A 23625-nucleotide genomic window follows, 5' to 3' on the forward strand; every position below is an offset into this window, starting at 1 on the left:
CATTCAGAATGCATTGGGGATGTACGGATTGGTTCGGGGCCGCTTGTGAGAGCCTTCAAACGGATCTCACAAGCGGAACCCCAAACGCAAGTGTGAAAGTAGACTAAGGGGTTAAAAAAAAAAATATTTACTCACCTCATCCACTTGTTCGCACAGTCGGCACCGTCTTCTTTCTTCTTCTTTCAGGACTTGCAAAAGGACCTTTGATGACGTCATCGCGCTCACCACGTGGTGAAGATAGAAGAAAGAAGTCTGGGTTCGGGTCCCACATTCAGTTTTTTATCACGTGTGTGCAAAACGCATTGCACCCGCGCGATAAAAACTGAACAACGCAACGCAATCGCAGTCAAAACTGACTGAAATTGCGTGTGCACTCGCGCGGGTTTCCCGCAAAGCACACGCGACACATCTGGAGCAAATCCGGGACGCCCTTGTGAAAGAGGCCTAAAAGTTTTGTAGTCGGGTCCAAAATGATGGAAAGCAGGGCCAGCAATATCATTTTATAGCACATTATACCATCCCGATAGAGCCAAATACCACAGTCCATCACAAAATACTGTGGCCAGCAGCACAAAATACATCCCCAAAAACGTCCACTGTCCGGCTGTGAGGAGGGCCCAGGTAGCCGCCTGGGCATCGGCCAACCAGGAAATTTCCTTGCAAGGCCTAAGACCAATTGTCTCTGTTGGTCACTTCTTAAAATGATCCATAAAGTGTACATTCCATGCCACATACATGCCATGATGAAGGACGACATGCGTTTGTCTGAAACGTGTAGCATGTGAATTTGCACTGGATCTTTTAAAGAACTGACCAACAAAGAATCGTTTTATCGAGGCGCAGTGCTCGATTTCTTTTAACTGTACAAAAATTGCAGTAGCATTTAGGCAAAAAAACCCTGCTGTGTGTAAAACCTTCCTGAGTGAGTTATAAGTGAAGCCGGTTCATTAGATACAACAAATTGAATCCCTGTTCACTTGTGACTGCTATGGCTGGAGCAATCAGTCGTAGAGATAAGCGGGCAGGAACTCTGGGAACACGCATCATATGGCCAAAGATTGCAGCATGATGAAAGTGAATAAGTGAATAGGACCTCCCTGCGGCACACAAGTTGCTGTGGCCCATTACAATAGATCTAAAAACCTGCTGGATAGCTTGCGACTGTCGGGTTGCGGTTGTAGCAACTTGTGAATCGCAATGTGAACCAATTTACTTTAATTTTGTTGCGCTGTACAGCACAGTCCCACCGTCATGTCTCTCGCAGCCAAAGTGGTCGTGTAGCCCCTGCCTCTAAAACTACAAAGGGGCGTCCGTCATCTTGAGATATGAGATGTGGGTAGGTCCTTCACAAATGGAAAAAAGGTCTAAGGACAAACACTCTTTAAAATACTAGCAAACTTGAGTTGTAGGTGTTGTTTCTTCAAGATGGACACAGAAGCACCGTTGACATGGACTGACTCATCATATTTCTTTCCAGCACTAAGGCCTCTTTCACACTTGCGTTGTCCGGATCCGGCGTGTACTCCACTTGCCGGATTTACACGCCGGATCCGGAATAACGCAAGTGTACTGAAAGCATTTGAAGACGGATCCGTCTTCAAAATGCTTTCAGTGTTACTATGGCACCCAGGACGCTATTAAAGTCCTGGTTGCCATAGTAGTAGTGGGGAGCGGGGGAGCGGTATACTTACAGTCCGTGCGGCTCCCGGGGCGCTCCAGAATGACGTCAGAGCGCCCCATGCGCATGGATCATGTGATCCATGCGATCACGTGATCCATGCGCTTGGGGCGCCCTGACGTCACTCTGGAGCGCCCCGGGAGCCGCACGGATGGTAAGTATGCTGCTCCCCGCTCCCCACTACACTTTACCATGGCTGCCAGGACTTTAGCGTCCTGGCAGCCATGGTAACCATTGAGAAAAAGCTAAACGTCGGATCCGGCAATGCGCCGAAACGACGTTTAGCTTAAGGCCGGATCCGGATGAATGCCTTTCAATGGGCATTCATTCCGGATCCGGCCTTGCGGCAAGTGTTCCGGATTTTTGGCCGGAGCAAAAAGCGCAGCATGCTGCGCTATTTGCTGCGGCCAAAAAACGTTCCGTACCGGAACGGAAGACATCCTGATGCATCCTGAAGGACGGACTGTTCATTCAGAATGCATTAGGATAATCCTGATCAGTATTCTTCCGGCATAGAGCACCGACGACGGAACTCTATGCCGGAAGACAAGAACGCAAGTGTGAAAGGGCCCTAATGTGAGCTTGGCTAATTGATTAATTAATAGAGTGTTAATTAGGAAAACATCAGAATCATTGCTCAGTATTTGTCCTTGAAAATCTGGCAGCAGATTACCCTGCCTTTCTGCTCCCATAAAACTGAGGGAGAGCAAAAGGGTAATCTTGGGGGAAAATGTAGATGATCAGCTGCCTTCTCTCAGCTCACCAAGCAGAGTCGTACCCTGGCCTAGGCCATGTGACCAATGAACATGTCGTCACTTGGCCTAGACTAAGATGCGAGAAGGCTGCGGCGCTACAGCGAGCACTGATGCCTTCTCAAACAGCTGTCAGACCACCACCGATCAGATATTGATGATAGGTCCAGAGGATAGGTCATCAGTATATAAGGGCTCATGCACACTCCCTGACCACAAGTAGCGGTCCGCAATGCACGGGCACCAGCCGCGTGGGACTCATTCACTCGAATGGGTCCGTAAGATTCAGTCCGTACCGCAAAAAAATACAACATGTTCTATTATTTTGTGATGCAGAGGGACCGACCGAAATCCCAGAGAAGCACTCAGTAGTACTTCCATGGGCTTCAGCCTCCACACTGCTCCGTAACTTGTGGACTGCATACTAAGTGGGGCGTTATATGGGAAGAGGCTGCACACGTTCGTGTGCATGAGCCCTAATTCTTAGAAATCCCTTTTAATGGCTAACAATAATGATATTACATAGCAACTCAGGTCTCTTCATCAGGCATAATATAATGAAGTGTCTGAAGAAACAGCAAGATATATACAAAAGGGACATGGTGTAATAGATGGACATCTGAGAAACAACAGTATACTAAGAAGAGCTGGAGAATGAGTCCATCATTATCAGATAAGCGGTGTGAAAATGTCATGGTCTCTAAACTGATGTTATCTCAGAGACCTCCTGCCCCCACTATCTCTAGAGGGGACTTTTTGGTTTTTGTAATGAGTCATAAATCCTTGGGACAAATTCAGTCCAGCTTTTTAGTGTGAGAAACAGCGTCATAAATTTGTATTCCCAAATTCTTCGGGCTCCTTGAGATTTTAAATTGCCTTTTGAAATGATGTGTTCTTCATTGTGTCCTGCACTACAAAAATACTTAATACCTTTTTCTCTTTAATTGTGTGGTGATGGGACCAGCATAATAGTGAGTGCAATACAGGATGTAACTCAGCATCACTACAGGATACATAATGTATGTACCCAGTGACTGCACCAGCAGAATAGTGAGTGCAGCTCTGGAGTATAATACAGGATGTAACTCAGCATCACTACAGGATAAGTAATGTAATGTATGTATACAGTGACTGCACCAGCAGAATAGTGAGTGCAGCTCCGGAGTATAATACAGGATGTAACTCAGCATCACTACAGGATAAGTAACGTAATGTATGTACACAGTGACTGCACCAGCAGAATAGTGAGTGCAGCTCTGGAGTATATACAGGATGTAACTCAGGATCAGTGCAGGATAAGTAATGCAATGCATACAGTGACTCCACCAGCAGAATAGTGAGTGCAGCTCTGGAGTATAATACAGGATGTAACTCAGGGTCAGTACAGGATATGTAATGCAATGCATACAGTGACTGCACCAGCAGAATAGTGAGTGCAGCTCTGGAGTATAATACAGGATGTAACTGTCACCACCACTTCTGTGAGAAGGTCTGACAGACGTCATTTTCTAGGGGGGTGATCACCCCATATACACTCCCTGATCACCCCCCTGTCATTGATCACCCCCCTGTAAGGCTCCATTCAGACGTCCGTATGTTTTTTACGGATCCACGGATACATGGATCGGATCCGCAAAACACATACGGACGTCGGAATGGAGCCTTACAGGGGGGTGATCAATGACAGGGGGGGTGATCACCCCATATACACTCCCTGATCACCCCCCTGTCATTGATCTCCCCCCTGTAAGGCTCCATTCAGACATTTTTTTGGCACAAGTTAGCAGAAATTGTTTTTTTGTATTTTTTTTTTTTTTACAAAGTTTCATATTCCACTAACTTGTGTCAAAAAATAAAATCTCACATGAACTCACCATACCCCTCACGGAATCCAAATGCGTAAATTTTTTTAGACATTTATATTCCAGACTTCTTCTCACGCTTTAGGGCCCCTAAAATGCCAGGGCAGTATAAATACCCCACATGTGACCCCATTTCGGAAAGAAGACACCCCAAGGTATTCCGTGAGGGGCATATTGAGTCCATGAAAGATTGACATTTTTGTTGCAAAGTAGCGGAAAGGGAGACTTTGTGAGAAAAAATAAATAAAAATCAATTTCCGCTAACTTGTGCCCAAAAAAATAATTCTATGAACTCGCCATGCCCCTCATTGAATACCTTGGGGTGTCTTCTTTCCAAAATGGGGTCACATGTAGGGTATTTATACTGCCCTGGCATTTTAGGGGCCCTAAAGCGTGAGAAGAAGTCTGGGATCCAAATGTCTAAGGCTACTTTCACACTAGCGTTCGGGTTTCCGTTCGTGAGCTCCGTTTGAAGGAGCTCACGAGCGGACCCGAACGCAGCCGTCCAGCCCTGATGCAGTCTGAATGGAGGCGGATCCGCTCAGACTGCATCAGTCTGGCGGCGTTCAGCCTCCGCTCCGCTCGCCTCCGCACGGACAGGCGGACAGCTGAACGCTGCTTGCAGCGTTCGGGTGTCCGCCTGGCCGTGCGGAGGCGTGCGGATCCGTGCGGATCCGTCCAGACTTTCAATGTAAGTCAATGGGGACGGATCCGTTTGAAGATGCCACAATGTGGCTCAATCGTCAAGCGGATCCGTCCCCCATTGACTTTACATTGAAAGTCTGGACGGATCCGTACTAGGCTATTTTCACACTTAGCTGTTCTATGCTAAAAATAATGCAGACGGATCCGTACTGAACGGAGCCTCCGTCTGCATTATTATGGGCGGATCCGTTCAGAACGGATCCGCCCGAACGCTAGTGTGAAAGTAGCCTAAACATGCCCTCATAAAAGGAATTTGGGCCCCTTTGCGCATCTAGGCTGCAAAAAAGTGTCACACATCTGGTATCGCCGTACTCAGGAGAAGTAGGGCAATGTGTTTTGGGGTGTCATTTTACATATACCCATGCTGGCTGAGATACATATCTTGGTCAAATGCCAACTTTGTATAAAAAAAATTGGAAAAGTTGTCTTTTGCCGAAATATTTCTCACCCAGCATGGGTATATGTAAAAAGACACCCCAAAACACATTGCCCAACTTCTCCTGAGTACGGCGATAGCAGATGTGTGACACTTTTTTGCAGCCTAGGTGGGCAAAGGGGCACACATTCCAAAGAGCACCTTTAGGATTTTACAGGTCATTTATTTATTTTTTTAATATCATTTTTATTGAAATAGATAAATCATATCCAATTGATACATTATGAAGCAATACAGGTGGTTCACAGGGCATTTTTTACAGATTTTGATTTCAAACTACTTCTCACGCATTAGGGCCCCTAGAATGCCAGGGCAGTATAACTATCCCACAAGTGACCCCATTTTGGAAAGAAGATACCCCAAGGTATTCCGTGAGGGGCATCGCCGTACTCAGTAGAAGTTAGGCAATGTGTTTTGGGATGTCATTTTACATATACCCATGCTGGGTGAGATAAATATCTCGGCAAAATACAACTTTTCCCATTTCTTTATACAAAGTTGGCATTTGACCGAGATATTTATCTCACCCAGCTTGTGACAAAAAATAAAAAGTTCTATGAACTCACTATGCCCATCAGCGAATACCTTAGGGTGTCTACTTTCCGAAATGGGGTCATTTGTGGGGGGTTTTCTACTGTCTGGCCATTGTAGAACCTCAGGAAACATGACAGGTGCTCAGAAAGTCAGAGCTGCTTCAAAAAGCAGAAATTCACATTTTTGTACCATAGTTTGTAAACGCTATAACTTTTACCCAAACCATTTTTTTTTACCCAAACATTTTTTTTTTTATCAAAGACATGTAGAACAATAAATTTTGAGAAAAATTTATATATGGATGTCGTTTTTTTGAAAAATTTTACAACTGAAAGTGAAAAATTTCATTTTTTTGCAAAGAAATCGTAAAATTTCGATTAATAACAAAAAAAGTAAAAAAATGAAAGCTCTATTAGTGAGAAGAAAAGGAGGTAAAATTCATTTGGGTGGTAAGTTGCATGACCGAGCAATAAATGGTGAAAGTAGTGTAGTGCAGAAGTGTAAAAAGTGGCCTGGTCATTAAGGGGGTTTCAGCTAGGGGGGCTGAGGTGGTTAAGATGGCGACATACGGTTTAGGTCTGCGGTTATTATGTAGTTGAATGCTGGGTGTTACAGTCGTACATACAATAACTGGGAAGCCAAAAATCATACACTTTGGGTTTTTCCCTTAGTCTTTACTGGGATCACATTGCATGAGCTAAAAAGAGGTAAAAAGAAATGTCTAACACAACTGTGTGAAATCGAGTCGCTCGTGGTTTGGCTCATGATCAGAAGTTAATTAAAGTCTCTTTGAAGCACAATTTGAATAATCTCCACGGCGTTCACAATCAGCAAAGATTTCAACATGTTGTTTCCCAGTTTCTCTGCGTGTCAAATGCTTTCATCTTCCCATATGCCCCATCTCCCTCGTGCTAAATGAAAACATTGGTCTCGCTCCTTGCACTTCTTCTGTGTGGCACCGAGACTGGATAATAAGGGGTCTCTTTTTTACAGGAAGCTCCACATAAATCATAATAAAATTGCAAATTACCATTTAATCACATTTAAAGTCACACAATGGAAAAAAAAAATCTTCTTTGTCATTTCAGAAATGAGTTTGAGATTCTCATGTATTCTTGTTTAAAGGGCAGCCATGTGAGAATCGTCTAGAAGATTCTAGATCAGGGATGCTCAACCTGCGACCCTTCAGCTGTTGTAAAACTACAACTCCCACAATGCCCTTCTGTAGGATGATAGCTGTAGGCTGTCAGGGAATGATGGGAGTTGTAGTTTTGCAACAGCTGGAGGGCCGCAGGTTGAGCATGCCTATTCTAGATGAAACTAGACCCAGCACAGCTCAGATACTGCCCATGTTAACAGCAATGCTATGGGCATGGACTGCACTACATTAGTTCACATCTGTAGCCTAAAAATATGTCTTCTAGGCAAGTCTATCACTTTTCATAAATTTACTGCTGTCCTTATCAGAGAGAGAGAGAGAGAGAGAGGGGTGGTCCAGTGGTGGAGAAAAATGAACTTTTACAATATGCAAATGAAGTATTCAAGCACCAAGAGGCAGGCTTATGCAGTCTGAGCACCGCTCCAGCGACGCCACTGGTGCTCCATAATGACACCCCGTGCCTTTAGATTGACAGCGCTAGACCCTTTGGGTTAAGATAAATGTCATTCCCCCATGTAACTAGGACCTTGAGCATTATCATGGTGATTGAGAACACCCCTGTGTATTTAAAAATTTATTCCTCTTTTAACCAAATTGTTACTGGCGGGTCGCAAACCAGTGACCTTCTGTATCAGAGGCAAAGGTATTACTAGCTGAGCCACAGGCTTCACAGCATCAAGTGAATGGAATTTCTCTAACATTAAGGCTACTTTCACACTAGCGTTAAAGTCCAGTATTGAGTTCCGTCAAAGGGGCTCAATACCGGAAAAAAACGCATCGGTTTTATCCTAATGGAAAGCAATCCGTTCAGTGTGCATCAGGATGTCTTCTGTTCCATCCCTTTTATGGTATTTGGCCAGAGAAAATACCGCAGCATGCTGCAGTATTTTCTCCGGCCAAAATTCCAAAACACTTGCAGGAACGCCGGCTCTGGCATTAATTTCCATTAAAACGTATTAATGTCGGATCCAGTACCAAGTGTTCAGGAAATTGCTGCATTGACGGATCTGGTTTTCCGATCTGCGCATGCGCAGACAGTTAAAGAATGTAAAAACAATACCGGATCCATTTTTCTGGATGACACCGGAGAGACAGATCCGTTTTTTCAATGCATTTGTCAGACAGATCTGCAACGGAACTGCCTGCCGGATTCTTCTAATGCTAGTCTGAAAGTACCCTTACTAGTATTCCTGAACAATGCACTGGTATCTACAGATACATCTCTGTATTCCAGTACAGGAAAAGTCTAATTTAATTAGTAATCACAAAAATGTAATGGAGCAAATAATAAACACACTTAAAGGGACACTGACAGGGCCAATAAGCATATTGAGGTATATCTATGGCAGTACAGGTCTTATAATGGGTATTACAATCATCTAAGTATCCCCCCTGTCCACATTATACATACAGAAAACTGAAGTTTTATAACCTGCTCCAACGGTCTTCAATCTGCCCAAGGGGCGGCGTTTCACCTCTCTTGCGCCCAGCCAGCCTCCCCCAACTGCCGCTTTGAAGCGCTGCGCTTAACAGTGCCCGGCGCATGCGCCGGATCTTGTGAAGTCGGGGACAGTAAGCGCCGCCCAGCGAAGTGAATATTGATGAGCTGGGCGGCGCTTACTGTACCGGACTTCACAAGATCCGGCACATGTTCAGCGCAGCGCTTCAGAGCGGGGACCGCAGAAATATAAACTGAATATTCATGAGCTGGGCGGCGCTTCAAAGCGGCAGTTGGGGGAGGCTGGCTGGGGGCGCAAGAGAGGTGAAACGCCGCCCCTTGGGCAGATTGAAGACCGTTGGAGCAGGTTATAAAACTTCAGTTTTCTGTATGTATAATGTGGACAGGGGGGATACTTAGATGATTGTAATACCCATTATAATACCTGTACTGCCATATACTGTATATACCTCAATATGCTTATTGGCCCTGTCAGTGTCCCTTTAAGTCTTGCTGCTACCCCAGAACTTGAACACATGCGCTTTGTGTAGAAGACTGCTGCCTTACCGGGTGTGCTACAGAGTACACTGTGACCAGATGATGGAATTTTTCTAGCTAAAATGTTCTGCTATATAGAACATTATATGAGAAAACTTGTGAAGGTTTCAGTTAGAGAAATTCTTGTCAACAATAGCGGTGTACTCTACAATACACAGACAGTAGAAACACCCCACAAATGACCCCATTTCGGAAAGTAGACACCCGAAGGTATTCGCTGATGGGCATAGTGAGTTCATGAAAGTTTTTATTTTTTGTCACAAGTTAGCAGAATATGTTTTTTTTTTTTCTTACAAAGTCTCATATTCCACTAACTTGTGACAAAAAATTAAATTTTACATGAACTCACCATACCCCTCACGGAATACCTTGGGGTGTCTTCTTTCCAAAATGGGGTCACTTGTGGGGTATTTATACTGCCCTGGCATTTTAGGGGACCTAAAGCGTGAGAAGTAGTTTGGAATCCAAATGCGTAAAAAATGCCCTGTAAATCGTAAAGTTACTCATTGGAAATTGGGCCCCTTTGCGCACCTAGGCTGCAAAAAAGTGTCACACATGTGGTATCGCCGTACTCAGGAGAAGTAGGGCAATGTGTTTTGGGGTGTATTTTTACATATACCCATGTTGTGTGAGATAAATAACTCTGTAAAAGACAACTTTTCCCATTTTTTTATACAAAGTTGTCTTTTACAGAGATATTTCTCACACACAGTATGGGAATATGTAAAAATACACCCCAAAACACATTGCCCTACTTCTCCTGAGTTCGGCAATACCACATGTGTGACACTTTTTTGCAGCCTAGGTGCGCAAAGGGGCCCAAATTCCTTTTAGGAGGGCATTTTTAGACATTTGGATTCCAGACCTCTTCTCACGCTTTAGGGCCCCTAAAATGCCAGGGCAGTATAAATACCCCACATGTGACCCCATTTTGGAAAGAAGACACCCCAAGGTATTCCATGAGGGGCATGGCGAGTTCATAGAAGTTTTTTTTTTTTAGCACAATTTAGCGGAAACTTATTATTATTTTTTTCTCACAAAGTCTCCCTTTCCGCTAACTTAAAAAGTTCAATCTTTCATGGACTCAATATGCCCCTCAGCGATTACCTTGGGGTGTCTACTTTCCAAAATGGGGTCATTTGTGGGGTATGTTTACTGTTCTGGCATTTTGGGCGGGGCTAAATTGTGAGCAACCCTGTAAAGCCTAAAGGTACTCGTTGGACTTTCGGCCCCTTTACGCACCTAGGCTGCAAAAAAGTGTCACACATGTGGTATCGCCGTACTCAGGAGAAGTAGGGCAATGTGTTTTGGGGTGTATATTTACATATACCCATGCTGGGTGAGAAATATTTCGGCAAAAGACAACTTTTCCCATTTTTTTATACAAAGTTGGCATTTGATCAAGATATGTATCTCACCCAGCATGGGTATATGTAAAATGACACCCCAAAACACATTGCCCTACTTCTCCTGAGTACGGCGATACCAGATGTGTGACACTTTTTTGCAGCCTAGATGCGCAAATATCTCTGTAAAATGACAGCTTTGTATAAAAAAAAAAATGGGAAAAGTTGTCTTTTACAGAGATATTTCTCTCACCCAGCATGGGTATATGTAAAAATACACCCCAAAACACATTGCCCTACTTCTCCTGAGTACGGCGATACCACATGTGTGACACTTTTTTGCAGCCTAGATTCCTTTTAGGAGGGCATTTATAGACATTTGGATTCCAGACTTCTTCTCACGCTTTAGGGCCCCTAAAATGCCAGGGCAGTATAAATACCCCACAAGTGACCCCATTTTGGAAAGAAGACACCCCAAGGTATTCCGTGAGGGGCATGGTTAGCGGAATGCTTATAAAATTCTAAACTTAGTAATGTCCTAAAAAATAAAATAACATTACCAAAATGATGCCAACATAAAGTAGACATATGGTGAATGTTGCCTGGCCGTGGACGTATTAAGGCCCGCAAACAGCGGGTCCGCAATACATGGGCACTGGCCGTGTGCACCCCGCATCATGGATGTGGACCCATTCACTTGAATGGGTCCACAATCCGGGAGATGCATTGCAGAACAGAGGCACGGAACGGAAGCCCACGGAAGCACTACAGAGTGCTGTCCGTGCGAAAAAAATTACAATGCAACAGCACTCTGCAAACCAAATAAAGTACAAAAAATTATTCCAATGCTAATGCCATGCTTATTAAGTAAATTTAAGATTCTTGGCAAATCCATTTTGTAAAAAATTATTTGGGCCCGTCTGCCACACATCAAGGCGATCTCTGTTATGTGCCATGACGGCTATCATACGATTCAGCGAGTGTAGGTTCCACACCTTAATTTTTGCCATTTTTTGTGCCAAAATGGCCTCCATTAAATCCAGGGGATGCCGGTACCAACATGCATGCCGAGCCCACTCCACACCTCTCCTGGTGCCAGATGGCCCCCAACGAATGCAATGAGTGTCCACCCTATACCTCTCCTGGTGTGAAAAAGGCTTCCAGTGAATGAGGGAGAGCAGGCTAAGCTTTATACTCACACTAATTAAAATTAGTCTACGGGGCAGACAGGCTGGTCAGGAGTGATGCGTGCCTCCGCCCCGCAAAAAAGTAGTGCATGCACTACTTTTTTGTGGTGCGGTCAGTCGGATGCAGATTGTGGACCCCATTCAAGTGAATGCCCGTCGGTGCCTGTGCAGGTGTGAAATGGCTCATGAGAAAGGGATTGCCACCTAAGCTATGAGCTTGAAATAAATCTTTCACAGCAGTTGGAGCAATGAATAGCAGAGCTCCGGGCCCATGTGAGGTCCAGGGCTGGTTTTAGCTTTGTTAGAAATAGATTGTCACGTACTATATGATGTCTAATTTTCATTTTTTTCATCAATCATGGGATAAGCAAAGTAGTCAAAGTAAAAACACAAGCGAAAACATGCACAGGCCGGTCATTGCACTTGTTGGGTGCAGAAACTTACCCTAATATGCATGGTGACTTTTTTCAGATCATCATCTTGATCAATAGTGAGGTCATCATCATAGAAGAGAGACAGCGGGGCGCAGCTGGTACGCATGTACTGATCAAACTTGGACTTATTCTTCTTGCTGAGGCCTTCCTCTATCTGTAGCAGCATAGTTGCCTGTTGCATGACTGCGTTTGCTGTGGCATTATCGTAGACCCTATGACAGAAGAAAAGAGGACATTTTTGCTGGTTTTAATTTCGCCGGTCTGATGCTGAGAAGACGGCGCCAGCAGCTAAACACAAACCAGTGTGATCCATACAGCACCTTTGAAATGTATCGGCAAGAAGTGCAATGAGCAAGTTGATACAGAGAATGGAAGAAACTCCTAAGAATGTTCCACATAGAATGTAGGCCATGACGGGATCAACAGCGTACATGTCTCCAAAGTTATAGTCGTCAACCAGCGTGATGCGGAATATAGTGAACAGCATCTGCGGTACGGTGGCCATGTTGTCTACTGTACCTGCAAGCATACGGAAGAACACCTATACATAATATCATCTTCAAAGGACAGGCTTATACCATACATTATACCATTACATTTTGGGGGTGTTCTCAGAGTGTTTTAACATGCAGGATGGTGTAACCTACAGTACTGGAGAAATCTGATTTTTATTGTCTGGCGTGACACGGGGTATTCTGGTTAGAACGAGTTATTTCCTATCCTCTGGATGGTGGGACATCTGTAAGGTTAGTGGGGGTCCAACCACTAGGACCAGAACATCAATCACAAAGTTATATGACTGGAGCCTACAGTAGTTGAACGTTCACATTTCAACTTCATGGAACTGGTGCAGAGAGCTGTACTCGGCTATCTTTGGCAGGCTGACTTTAGGGGTTACCAGTTTTCCATTCGCTGTATAAGGCCTCTTGCACACGACTGTATGTATTTTGCGGTCCGCAAAAAAGCGATCCGCAAAAGATACGGATGACGTCCGTGTGCATTCCGTATTTTGCGGAACAGAACAGCCGGCCCCTAATAGAACAGTCCTATCTTTGTCTGTAATGTGGACAATAATAGGATATGTTCTATTTTTTTGCGGAACGGAAATACGGACATACGGAAACTGATTTTTTGCTGACCCATTGAAATTATTGGTTCTGTATACGGTCCGCAAAAAAAACGCAACGGACACGGAAAGAAAATACGTTCGTGTGCAAGAGGCCTAAGGCATCTTTTTAATATGCTTTCTGTTTCAATTTCTCAAATTTTTCAAGGTTTTTGTTTGTTGTCAGTGAATGTAAACATTTACGATCAGATAAACGTCCGTTTTCTGGCGTATAGCTGTCAAAGATTGCGGCACAAAGGTTATTTGTGCAGCAATCGGCAACTTTTTTCCGCTCACGCCAGGTCTATCATTTTCTTTGCCTGTTTTAGCATAGACAATGTTCTCAATCTATGCCAGCAAGGAAGCTGGCGTATATTTAGACTGGCGGTGGATGCGCCAAAGTTATGTAGAAGCTGGAACCGCTGCATAACTTCAGTGGATTCATTCACCATCAGTGGAACTGGCTCTCAGACTCTGGTCTGGGGTCAGATTAGTTTTAGGGTCTGGTCTGGGGTCAGATTAGTTTTAGGGTCTGGTTTGGGATCAGATTAGTTTTAGGGTCTGGTTTGGGATCAGATTAGTTTTAGGGTCTGGTCTGGGGTCAGATTAGTTTTAGGGTCTGGTCTGGGGTCAGATTAGTTTTAGGGTCTGGTCTGGGGTCAGATTAGTTTTAGGGTCTGGTCTGGGGTCAGATTAGTTTTAGGGTCTGGTTTGGGATCAGATTAGTTTTAGGGTCTGGTCTGGGGTCAGATTAGTTTTAGGGTCTGGTCTGGGGTCAGATTAGTTTTAGGGTCTGGTCTGGGGTCAGATTAGTTTTAGGGATGTGGTCTGGGGTCAGTTTAGTTTTAGGGTCTGGTCTGGGGTCAGATTAGGTTTTGGGTCTGGTCTGGGGTCAGATTAGTTTTAGGGTCTGGTCTGGGGTCAGATTAGTTTTAGGGATGTGGTCTGGGGTCAGATTAGTTTTAGGGTCTGGTCTGGGGTCAGATTAGTTTTAGGGTCTGGTCTGGGGTCAGATTAGTTTTAGGGTCCATTCACACGTCCTGTTTTTTTTCATCCTGAAAAACGGTCCGTTTTTTGCGGATCCGTTGTTCCTGAAAATGTTTCTGTATGTCATCCGTATGTCATCCGTTTTTTGCGGATCCGCAAAAAACGGGAACATGTATACATTTCAATAATCAAATAAAGTTGTTTGGATTTCTTTGAAAAAAAATTGAAAAATAAAAAATAAAAAAAATATTTGTTATGTGTTTCCAGGAACGGAATCCGCAAAAAACGGATGACATACGGAATGACATCCGAATGTCATCCGTTTTTTGCGGATCCATTGACTTTGTATTGTACCAGGATCCGATTTTTCAGGACAAGAATAGGACATGTTTTATATTTAAACGGACATGCGGAACGGAACAACGGAAACGGACAGCACACATTGTGCTGTCCGATTTTTTCCAGGACCCATTGAAAATGAATGGGTCCAGATCTGGTCCTGATCTGTTCCTGAAAAAACGGAACAGATCAGGAAAGAAAAAACGGACGTGTGAATGGACCCTTAGGGATGTGGTCTGGGGTCAGATTAGTTTTAGGGTCTGGTCTGGGGTCAGATTAGGTTTTGGGTCTGGTCTGGGGTCAGATTAGTTTTAGGGTCTGGTCTGGGGTCAGATTAGTTTTAGGGATGTAGTCTGGGGTCAGATTAGTTTTAGGGATGTAGTCTGGGGTCAGATTAGTTTTAGGGTCTGGTCTGGGGTCAGATTAGTTTTAGGGATGTAGTCTGGGGTCAGATTAGTTTTAGGGTCTGGTCTGGGGTCAGATTAGTTTTAGGGTCTGGTCTGGGGTCAGATTAGTTTTAGGGATGTGGTCTGGGGTCAGATTAGTTTTAGGGTCTGGTCTGGGGTCAGATTAGTTTTAGGGTCTGGTCTGGGGTCAGATTAGGTTTTGGGTCTGGTCTGGGGTCAGATTAGTTTTAGGGATGTGGTCTGGAGTCAGATTCGTTTAGGGATGTGGTCTGGAGTCTGTAAGTGCTTCTCTGGGGCAGTTGTATAGCTTCATAGAGTTTTCCTGCTATTATGTGAAGGGACAAATGATTATTTCCACACTGTGCACATTGCATCAGATCTGGATATCTGGATGACTGCCATGTCATTATCTGATTCGGATGGGATGTAATAGGGGTGTGAAATCTGCAGGGTCGCCGCTGTAGTGGGGGCAGCGCAGAAAGGTCAGCTTAGGGCACAGTGGAAAATCTTTATTTGCTGCGGGCATTTGATTTGTCTGGTAACATGAAAAATGATGAACGTACTTTACCTCCAAAAATGATCCAGAATGCACAGGCGTAGGGAATGTAAAATTCTCCATAGAGAAACAGGAATTTTAGGACATCAGTTACAATCTTTCCAAGCATCACTATGAACGGGCCAAGAAGACTGATAAAAAATAACAACATTACGCAAAGCACTAAGCAGGCTGGATCGTGTTCATACAAGTGCTAGGAATACATCTGGTTGGGTGTTTGCTGTATATGGGCTCAGAAGCCCTGATATACACAACATATCACAGACCAATATCACGTCAACTTGAGTCATGGATTTTACAGGTTGTCCACTTTTTACAATTCCTTCTGAATTAGGCAAGTCCACAAAAATAATCTGATCTCAGGGAGACCCACTACTGGGACCCTCAGCAATTACCTGTAAACTCCAGACAGTGAACACCTGGTAAAAAGCGCCCACCACAGGGAAAATTAAGCATTACATGATATCTATTTAAAGGGGTCTTTGGGGACTTCAATAGTGATGACCTTTCCTCCAGATGGGTCACCGATATCTGATTGCAGGGGATCCGACTGCTGGTAGCCCCGTTGATCAGATGTTTTAAGAGGCTGCTGCGCTGTGGTGAGTGTGGGGGCCTCTTCCTAGGGCAGTGATGTCATCGGTCCCCTTATGTATGTGTACAGATCAGTCCTATTCAAGTGAATGACTCTGGGCTGTAATACCAAGCACAGCCACTATACAGTGTGTGGCGCTGTGGTATGTTGTGAGGAAGCTTCAGCGTTCAAACAGCTATTCAGCAGGGGTTGCTTGAAGTTGGACCCCACTGATCAGATGCATCCTGAGGATAGGTCACCAATATTGAACTCGCAGAAAACCCTTTTAAATAAATATCCATGCAATGTACAGATTTTCTAGGTTCTCCAGCAACAGAGAATCCCTGCTCCAGTAGTTAAATTTGCCCAACTGATAAAGTACCTAAATGAGGGTATCCCTCTATTCATACAGAACCCCTATATAAGACTGTTCCCTCATGCAGTGACCGCATATTACTAGCACATTCCTTCCCTCTATGGGATCCCCCACTGATCCGGCACAGCAACATACAAGTGAATGGGTCCGACTGCAGCTCCCTCCACAGCAAGGTGCGCTGCTGCGCAGAGGAAATACAGTGACAGGTTCGCAGTGCTGAATCAGCACTGTGGCTCCTCCATTCTTAGGGTCAGTGGGGGTCCTAAAAGTCAGGAATATGCCATTACTTTACAAGATGGAAATACCCCTTTAAGAATGACATTCACAAAGCTATTCTTGCTATGAAAAAAAACCACCTGAAATCACCTGACCGCACGTGTGAACAGAACCTAAGGTAGAATTTTCTAACGTGAGGATTTTCTATGAAGGATGCAGCATGAAGTGTGTGTTATATTTGCAGTTTTCATAAAAATGAGCAAAGGAAGAATCTATAATAATGTTATAAAACCTGCAGCATAACATGTGACCTCCTGGCTTGGACCGCATCTAGTTCCTAGAAGATCTAATTGCATAGCAGTGAAATAGATATTACGACACGTTGAAAATGTTACCGCATCATGAAAGCAGAAAGACATTCTAAAAATGTGATGTTAATGAGGAAAACGGAGAGAGGACGACAGCTCTGGACTTTACATTGGCTTCCACGCTGTGGTAATAGAAAACATATTTGAAATAACTCAAAGATTGTTTAGATTATGGACACCTCCGCATGGAGAAAATTATTTTATATACCGTAGTCGTTAGTAATTGCATGCTTAAGAGCCTTTGAAATTCAATTTACAGCCTGCTCTTAATTTTAGAGTTATGTGGAAATAATACCATCCATGCTGAATGTTAAGCCTGTGTGTCCAGGTTGCTGCCGCCTTTACTAGCTCTCCCTCTGCATCAGCACAGTTTCATTGCGGTAGTGCATTTTCATCTACAGCTTATAAGGGATCTCCTCTCTATTGTGCTGTCTGATACAGTGCAGCCTGCTTGTGCTGGCCTCCTTGGATGCTTTCCCTCCTTTCCACTTTCTGATCTACAGTGTACAACCTCCTCCCCCTCTCTGCTTCTATCTCCAATTCTAAAACAAGGGAGGAGGAGCAGAGAGACCCATCAGAAACAGAAGTAGTGCTATGATGAATTTACATCTGATTCAGCAGCACCATTAGCTAGGTGAAGGACTTACGCAAAATTCATTATTTGAAAAGTTGCCTATTTAAATATGCAGCGCTTCTGGGACACATGACCCTTGATGTCAATGCTCCAAATGTGCGAATGCTAGCTCTGATTGGCCGGCACTCCTCCACAGGGAGACCAGGTCTCTCACCTGGTAACCAGACTCTGGCAGCACTGTGGCGAAGCACGCCTGCCGGCTACAAATGGTACAGTAATTTATGTACACAGTGACTTCACAGCAGAATAATGGGTACTGCTCTGGAGTAACATACAGGATATAACAGGATCAATACAGGATAAGTAACGTAATGTATTTACACAGCGACTCTACCAGCAGAATAGTGAGTGCAGCTCTGGAGTATAATACAGGCTGTAACTCAGGATCAGTACAGGATAAGTAATGTAATGTATGTACACAGTGACTGCACCAGCCGAATAGTGAGTGCAGCTCTGGAGTATAATACAGGATGTAACTCAGGATCAGTACAGGATAAGTAATGTAATGTATGTACACAGTGACTGCACCAGCAGAATAGTGAGTGCAGCTCTGGAGTATAATACAGGATGTAAGTCAGGATCAGTACAGGATAAGTAATGTATGTACACAGTGACTCTACCAGCAGAATAGTGAGTGAAGCTCTGGAGTATAATACAGGATGTAACTCAGGATCAGTACAGAATAAGTAATGTATGTACACAGTGACTCAACATTTTACTTTTGTATATCATACTAATATTTTATATTATCTATACAATATCATATTTATTATTATATAGGCTGTAAATTGGTGCAGATATAATATTTTATTTGCTCTGACTAGTACAGGAGGGTTAGCATGATAAACTTCACCTTTATACATGTTTGTCCCTTTCATCAAATTTGCTCGTGCCCTTTGTCCGTGACAAATTATAGCAGGTGGTGACTGATCAATGAATGACCCGATCATTGTTCTCTTCTCCCTGTCAGAATATCACATATTCTATACTGACAGGGAGAAATAGATGATGAGGGGGGTCACTCAGTCATCAATCACAGCCTGAGTTGTAAGGGCACGAGCCTCCATGACTGACAGTGCAGGCATGCATAATGAGGAACATCTGCCTTTGCTATCCCTATGCTTTAGCCAGAGGCAAAGAGCCATGACTGCCTGTCACTATTGCCATAAGCCGTTCACCGCTTTCAATTCTACACCAAAAAAAAAGCTAACTGATCATAAATGTAAAATACAGTCCTTTTTCCCCCTAATATTCAACAAGCATTACGGTCAACATAGGATAGGGATGACTGATCCCTAAGGCACTCCACTCACTTATAAAACTTCCACATACTTGGAGGACTTTGGGTATGTTCACACTGACTTTTTTGCAGACAGAAACAAATTGACTTGAAGGTGAATTTTCCCACAGAATCAGTGCCAAGAATGAACTTCTGGCCTTCTCTTTAATTGCAAGGTGAATTTTCAATCTATGGACGTAAATGCCCTGTATGAACTATGGCAAGGTTTTCCTATTGAAAGAGGCGGGAGGTGAATTACGAGGTTTTCAGTTCAGAATCCACCCCGAAATCTGTGTAGAAAGCTCAGTGTGAACATACCCTGATCTTGACCATTACCCTGATCATTACAACAACCTGTGTACACATCACACAGGAGGGTCCCTCACTACGAGCAGAGAGAATAAAACGCCAGCAAAACCCGCCTCATAAATAATAAAAGCGTTTTTACCACAGTTGTAGTTATTGCAGGCGAAACTTGTTGAATCTGAGAGTTTCACCTGTAAAAAATACATTGACCAGAACAACATCGCAAAACTGCAGCAACTGCAGTAAAAACACATGCCTTTTTTACCTCAACAAAAAATGCGCATAGGAAGCAGAACAAAAATACAGTTGTGTGCATGAGGCCTTAGTCCTGTTTAAAGTTTTATCAGCAATGTAATGTGATGCTACTCCAGCAGAGGAGGTAATGGTTGGCAGGAACAGGGCTAACTACCCTCTTCCTCCCCTCTTGGTAAGAGTGGGCTGTTCATGCCTGGGCGGGGAGTTGCAGTCTAGTGAGTAAGCAGAGTAGAGGGAGTTCCTGTTATGATAGTGGGGGAGTGAGGAAGAACGTGTCAGAGCTCCCACTCCCAGGAACCATATCTTATTTCTCTCTGTGAGGGAAACTCTTTGGGGGAAGCAGATATTCTGCTCTTGTGAGAACTAAATCCTGCCCCAAGAAAACACTTGAGAGACAAGACAGCAGAGTGATCAGCGAAATACAGCTTTACAGACACTGCTGCAAGGTGAGGGACAACAGCTCAGACACCGCCACGCCACCTGTACCTAGACCATCACTAGGCCCGACTAACATTAAGCATGTACAGTATTACAGTAGACACCTATATCCACAAGTGCTAGCTAGTGCCAATTTATTGCCATCCAACCAGCCATCATACCTCATCTGGTGCCAGAATCTGCAGTTTGCGCTTTATAGTGCTGGATGTGACACAAGTTATGCTTTATACTGCTGGATGTGCCACAAGTTATATTTTGCACCAAGTTTAAAGAGAGACTGTTATACATTTACTTCTGGCCTGATTCTTCAAACTACATTTTCATTCCATCGAAGGGATTGACAGCCTGAGGGAGTACACTGTGACACAACACCTCATCAAGGCCACTACCACTCCTATTCTCTTCAATGGCTTCTCAGGGGATTGTTGCATAATTTGGCATTACGAACAGGATGAACTTTTGTGCCTTACTAATGTTGACCTGATTGCTCTGTGGAACCCCCAAAAAGTGACTTTACTGCAGTATAGAAGCGTGTGAAACTGCTCCAGTTTTAGCGCTTTGGCAAAATGGAGGTTAATCAGCCATTTTGTTCTGTGGTGCCTCGTGGACAGAAGACCTGCCTTCACAGGAGGAACAAGATGACACTGCCCATCTGAAGAGGAGGAAAAGATCCAGGAAAGGAAAGGTTGCAGCTTTCTCTGCTCAGTGAACTGGCTTGGTCAGCCTGCCACATCTGCTGGTGTAACGGATGCAGCTGGAGCTTCAGTCCCGCCAACCCAAATAACCACCTATGGAAGTAGGCAGTGACCTGAAGACCCCTGTAGGCAGGCTATTATAGCTAAATAATAAAGTACATAGAGGATATACTATATTGGACTATAGTATTCAGGTTAAATTGCTTTGTTGGCACTTTGCAATAAATAAGTGGGTTTTGGGTTGCAGTTTGGGCACTCGGCCTTTAAAAGGTTCGCCATCACTGCGTTATACTGATGATCCTTGGACTTTTAAAACTTCTGTAGAAGAGTGGGTGATCCGGGTCCTGAAACATCCTCAACCAGGGGAGCCCCGTTTATCTGTGCAAACAGCCAGAGCTTATGCAGTACCACCTGTGTCCACAAGAGGTCACAAGCACTCCATCTCAGCCAGAGCTGCTGCCACAGGAGCCTCAGCACCAGGAGGCCTTCTGATTCATCTTGGAGAAGAGGAGGAGGCTGAAGAGGACCTCTCCATTGTCCAAAGTGGCCCTATTTACGTTTGCTGTTTTCTGTTGAACTGTTTTCTGTCTGCTGTAGCTCAAGCTGTCATTCAAAGAAATATCCCAGGTTGTGCCTGTTGCACCTCCCTAATGCTTTCTCAGGTTATTGTTATCATCTTACCTGAGAAGAGGGGGAAGGGGTAATGTTCAAGTGCCTTGCCCAAGGAAAGAGTCTGATGCATGAAGAGCTCCTTGTGTCCCTCACCTGTGTTTACAGAACTCTTTGCTAAAGAGGCGAAAGTGGGGGATCTACTAGTTTAAAGCAACATTTCCCAAGTGTGTAACCGCCACAAAGACTGTAACGGACCTGAGCGTTGGCGTGCCTGGTATCTGTGCTTCTGGGATTCTTGCAACATAAGAGCCGTAGGTTCATGTCCTATTTGTAATTGTATTTCAAATGGACTTTTACCTCTGATACATTTTAGCAACACTCTACCTTTACTCTAACCAACCGTATGCTCCTGGTAGCCACACTTGCTAGCCTAAGTAATGAATTGTAATGTATGCACTTAACCGTGTATCCCCACATCAATGGTAGGTTCCCTAGGAGATCCCTGCACTAGTTGCAAAAGTCCCCGTCTGAATAGAAGGATAAAATATTTAACTAATGTAAAACTAATAGCAATTATATCATTTTCATGGCGCTCCCTTAAGAGCTCATGCACATGACTGTATGTTTTGTGCTACACAAACTGCAGATCTCCAAAATATGGATACCAGTCTACAAAAAGGACAAGAACAGGACATGTTCTATTTTTTGTGGGATGGGCATGCGGACTTACGGATGCGGACAGCGCACGGTGTGCTGTCTGGCATGTTTTGTGGCCCTATTGAAATGAATTGGACCACATCCAATCCGCAAAATACGTGGATTGGATGCGGAAGGAAAATATGATCATGTGCATAAGACCTTAATTGGATGTCTTGAGAAAGCATCCACAGGTCCCCATTCACTGACGTTTGTATATCTATTTTTCAGCTGTATGGAATAGCGTAATCTAGGTGATGTATAGATATACGGTGGTGTAAGTCAGAGGCACCTTTTGAAGGTATGCATTGGGAAATCCTTCAATTTACACTGCACTTTTACTACTTACCGGATGGCTCTAGCGTGTTTCATCAGCCGCAGCCAGATAAAGATAATAGTGACGGCAAAGACTCGGACATGAGAAACAGTGTAGATCTGCATTGTTTTGCACAATCACGTCAGCTATATGAGTGACGATGACAGCCAGGAGTAGAAAGTACACAATCCAGTCGAAGACGTTCCTGAGGAAGACAAAATAGGAAACACATATGTATCATACTGTATTTTTGAGTACCTTATGGCACAGGGAAACAGGTTTCTCATCTGTCATCTATTAAAGGGCTTCTGTCACCCCACTAAACCTTTTTTTTGTTTGCTTACTTATAATCCCTACACTGCGATTTATGGCTACATGATCTAATTAATCATTTTGGTCCTGTAGATTTTGTTAAAAACATGCTTTTAAAATATGCAAATTACCTTGCTACCAGCAAGTAGGGCGGCTACTTGCTGGTAGCAGCCGCATCCTCCGATCGTAAAGACGCCCCCTCCGCATTGTGATTGACAGGGCCAGGGAACGGAATCGTTCTCTGCTGGCCCTGCTTGTGTGCATTCAAAATCTGGCGCCGCGGCCGTACCTGTCTTCAATCGGCGCAGGCGCACTGAGAGGCGGCTGCTCGCTCGGCCGCTCTATCCTCAATGCGCCTGCAACGATGATGTCACATCTACACCCGCCGCAGGCGCATTGAGGATGGAGCGGCCGAGAGAGCGGCCGCCTCTCAGTGCGCCTGCGCCGATTGAAGACAGGTATGGCCACGGCGCAGGCGCCAGATTTTGAATGCAAACAGGCAGGGCCAGCAGAGAACGATCCGTTCCCTGGCCCTGTCAATCACAATGCGGAGGGGGCGTCTTTACGATCGGAGGATGCGGCTGCTACCAGCAAGTAGCCGCCCTACTTGCTGGTAGCAAGGTATTTTGCTTATTTTAAAAGCATGTTTTTAACAAAATCTACAGGACCAAAATGATTAATTAGATTATGTAGGCAGAAATCGCAGTGTAGGGATTATAAGTAAGCAAATAAAAAAAAAAAAAGGTTTAGTGGGGTTTCAGAAGCCCTTTAAATGCATCTGATTAAAAAAATTAATTTATACATAGAAAAGACTGATTAACCCATTGTGCTGTGTGCTCAAATACAACTATGGCTTCCTATGAAATCGACCCTGGTGTAAAGGTGACCATACTCATTGAAACATTGAACGCCTGGTGAACATTCGTTTCGGCGACACATTTTACTCCATAAACTGCCCATTACAGTCAATGAAACCATAAATGTTCACACCAGACAAATAATCATTTATGGACAAAAGAACTGCTAAAGGATGAAAGAACTTTCTATCTTTCTATCGGGCTAAAATTT

General features: G+C 44.1%; 1 protein-coding gene across 1 annotated transcript in view; it reads right to left on the reverse strand.

Annotated features, from left to right (window-relative positions):
• The window catches only part of LOC122939089 (transient receptor potential channel pyrexia-like), a 230472-nt gene that overhangs the window by 46824 nt on the left and 160023 nt on the right, over positions 1–23625 (reverse strand). The window contains 5 exon segments of the mRNA XM_044295062.1: positions 12100–12301; positions 12410–12599; positions 15487–15614; positions 22279–22355; positions 22357–22450. Coding sequence (XP_044150997.1) covers positions 12100–12301; positions 12410–12599; positions 15487–15614; positions 22279–22355; positions 22357–22450 — 691 coding nt within the window.

Source organism: Bufo gargarizans, chromosome 5 (genome assembly GCF_014858855.1).
Source record: "Bufo gargarizans isolate SCDJY-AF-19 chromosome 5, ASM1485885v1, whole genome shotgun sequence".
In the NCBI taxonomy this organism is placed as follows: Eukaryota; Metazoa; Chordata; class Amphibia; order Anura; family Bufonidae; genus Bufo; species Bufo gargarizans.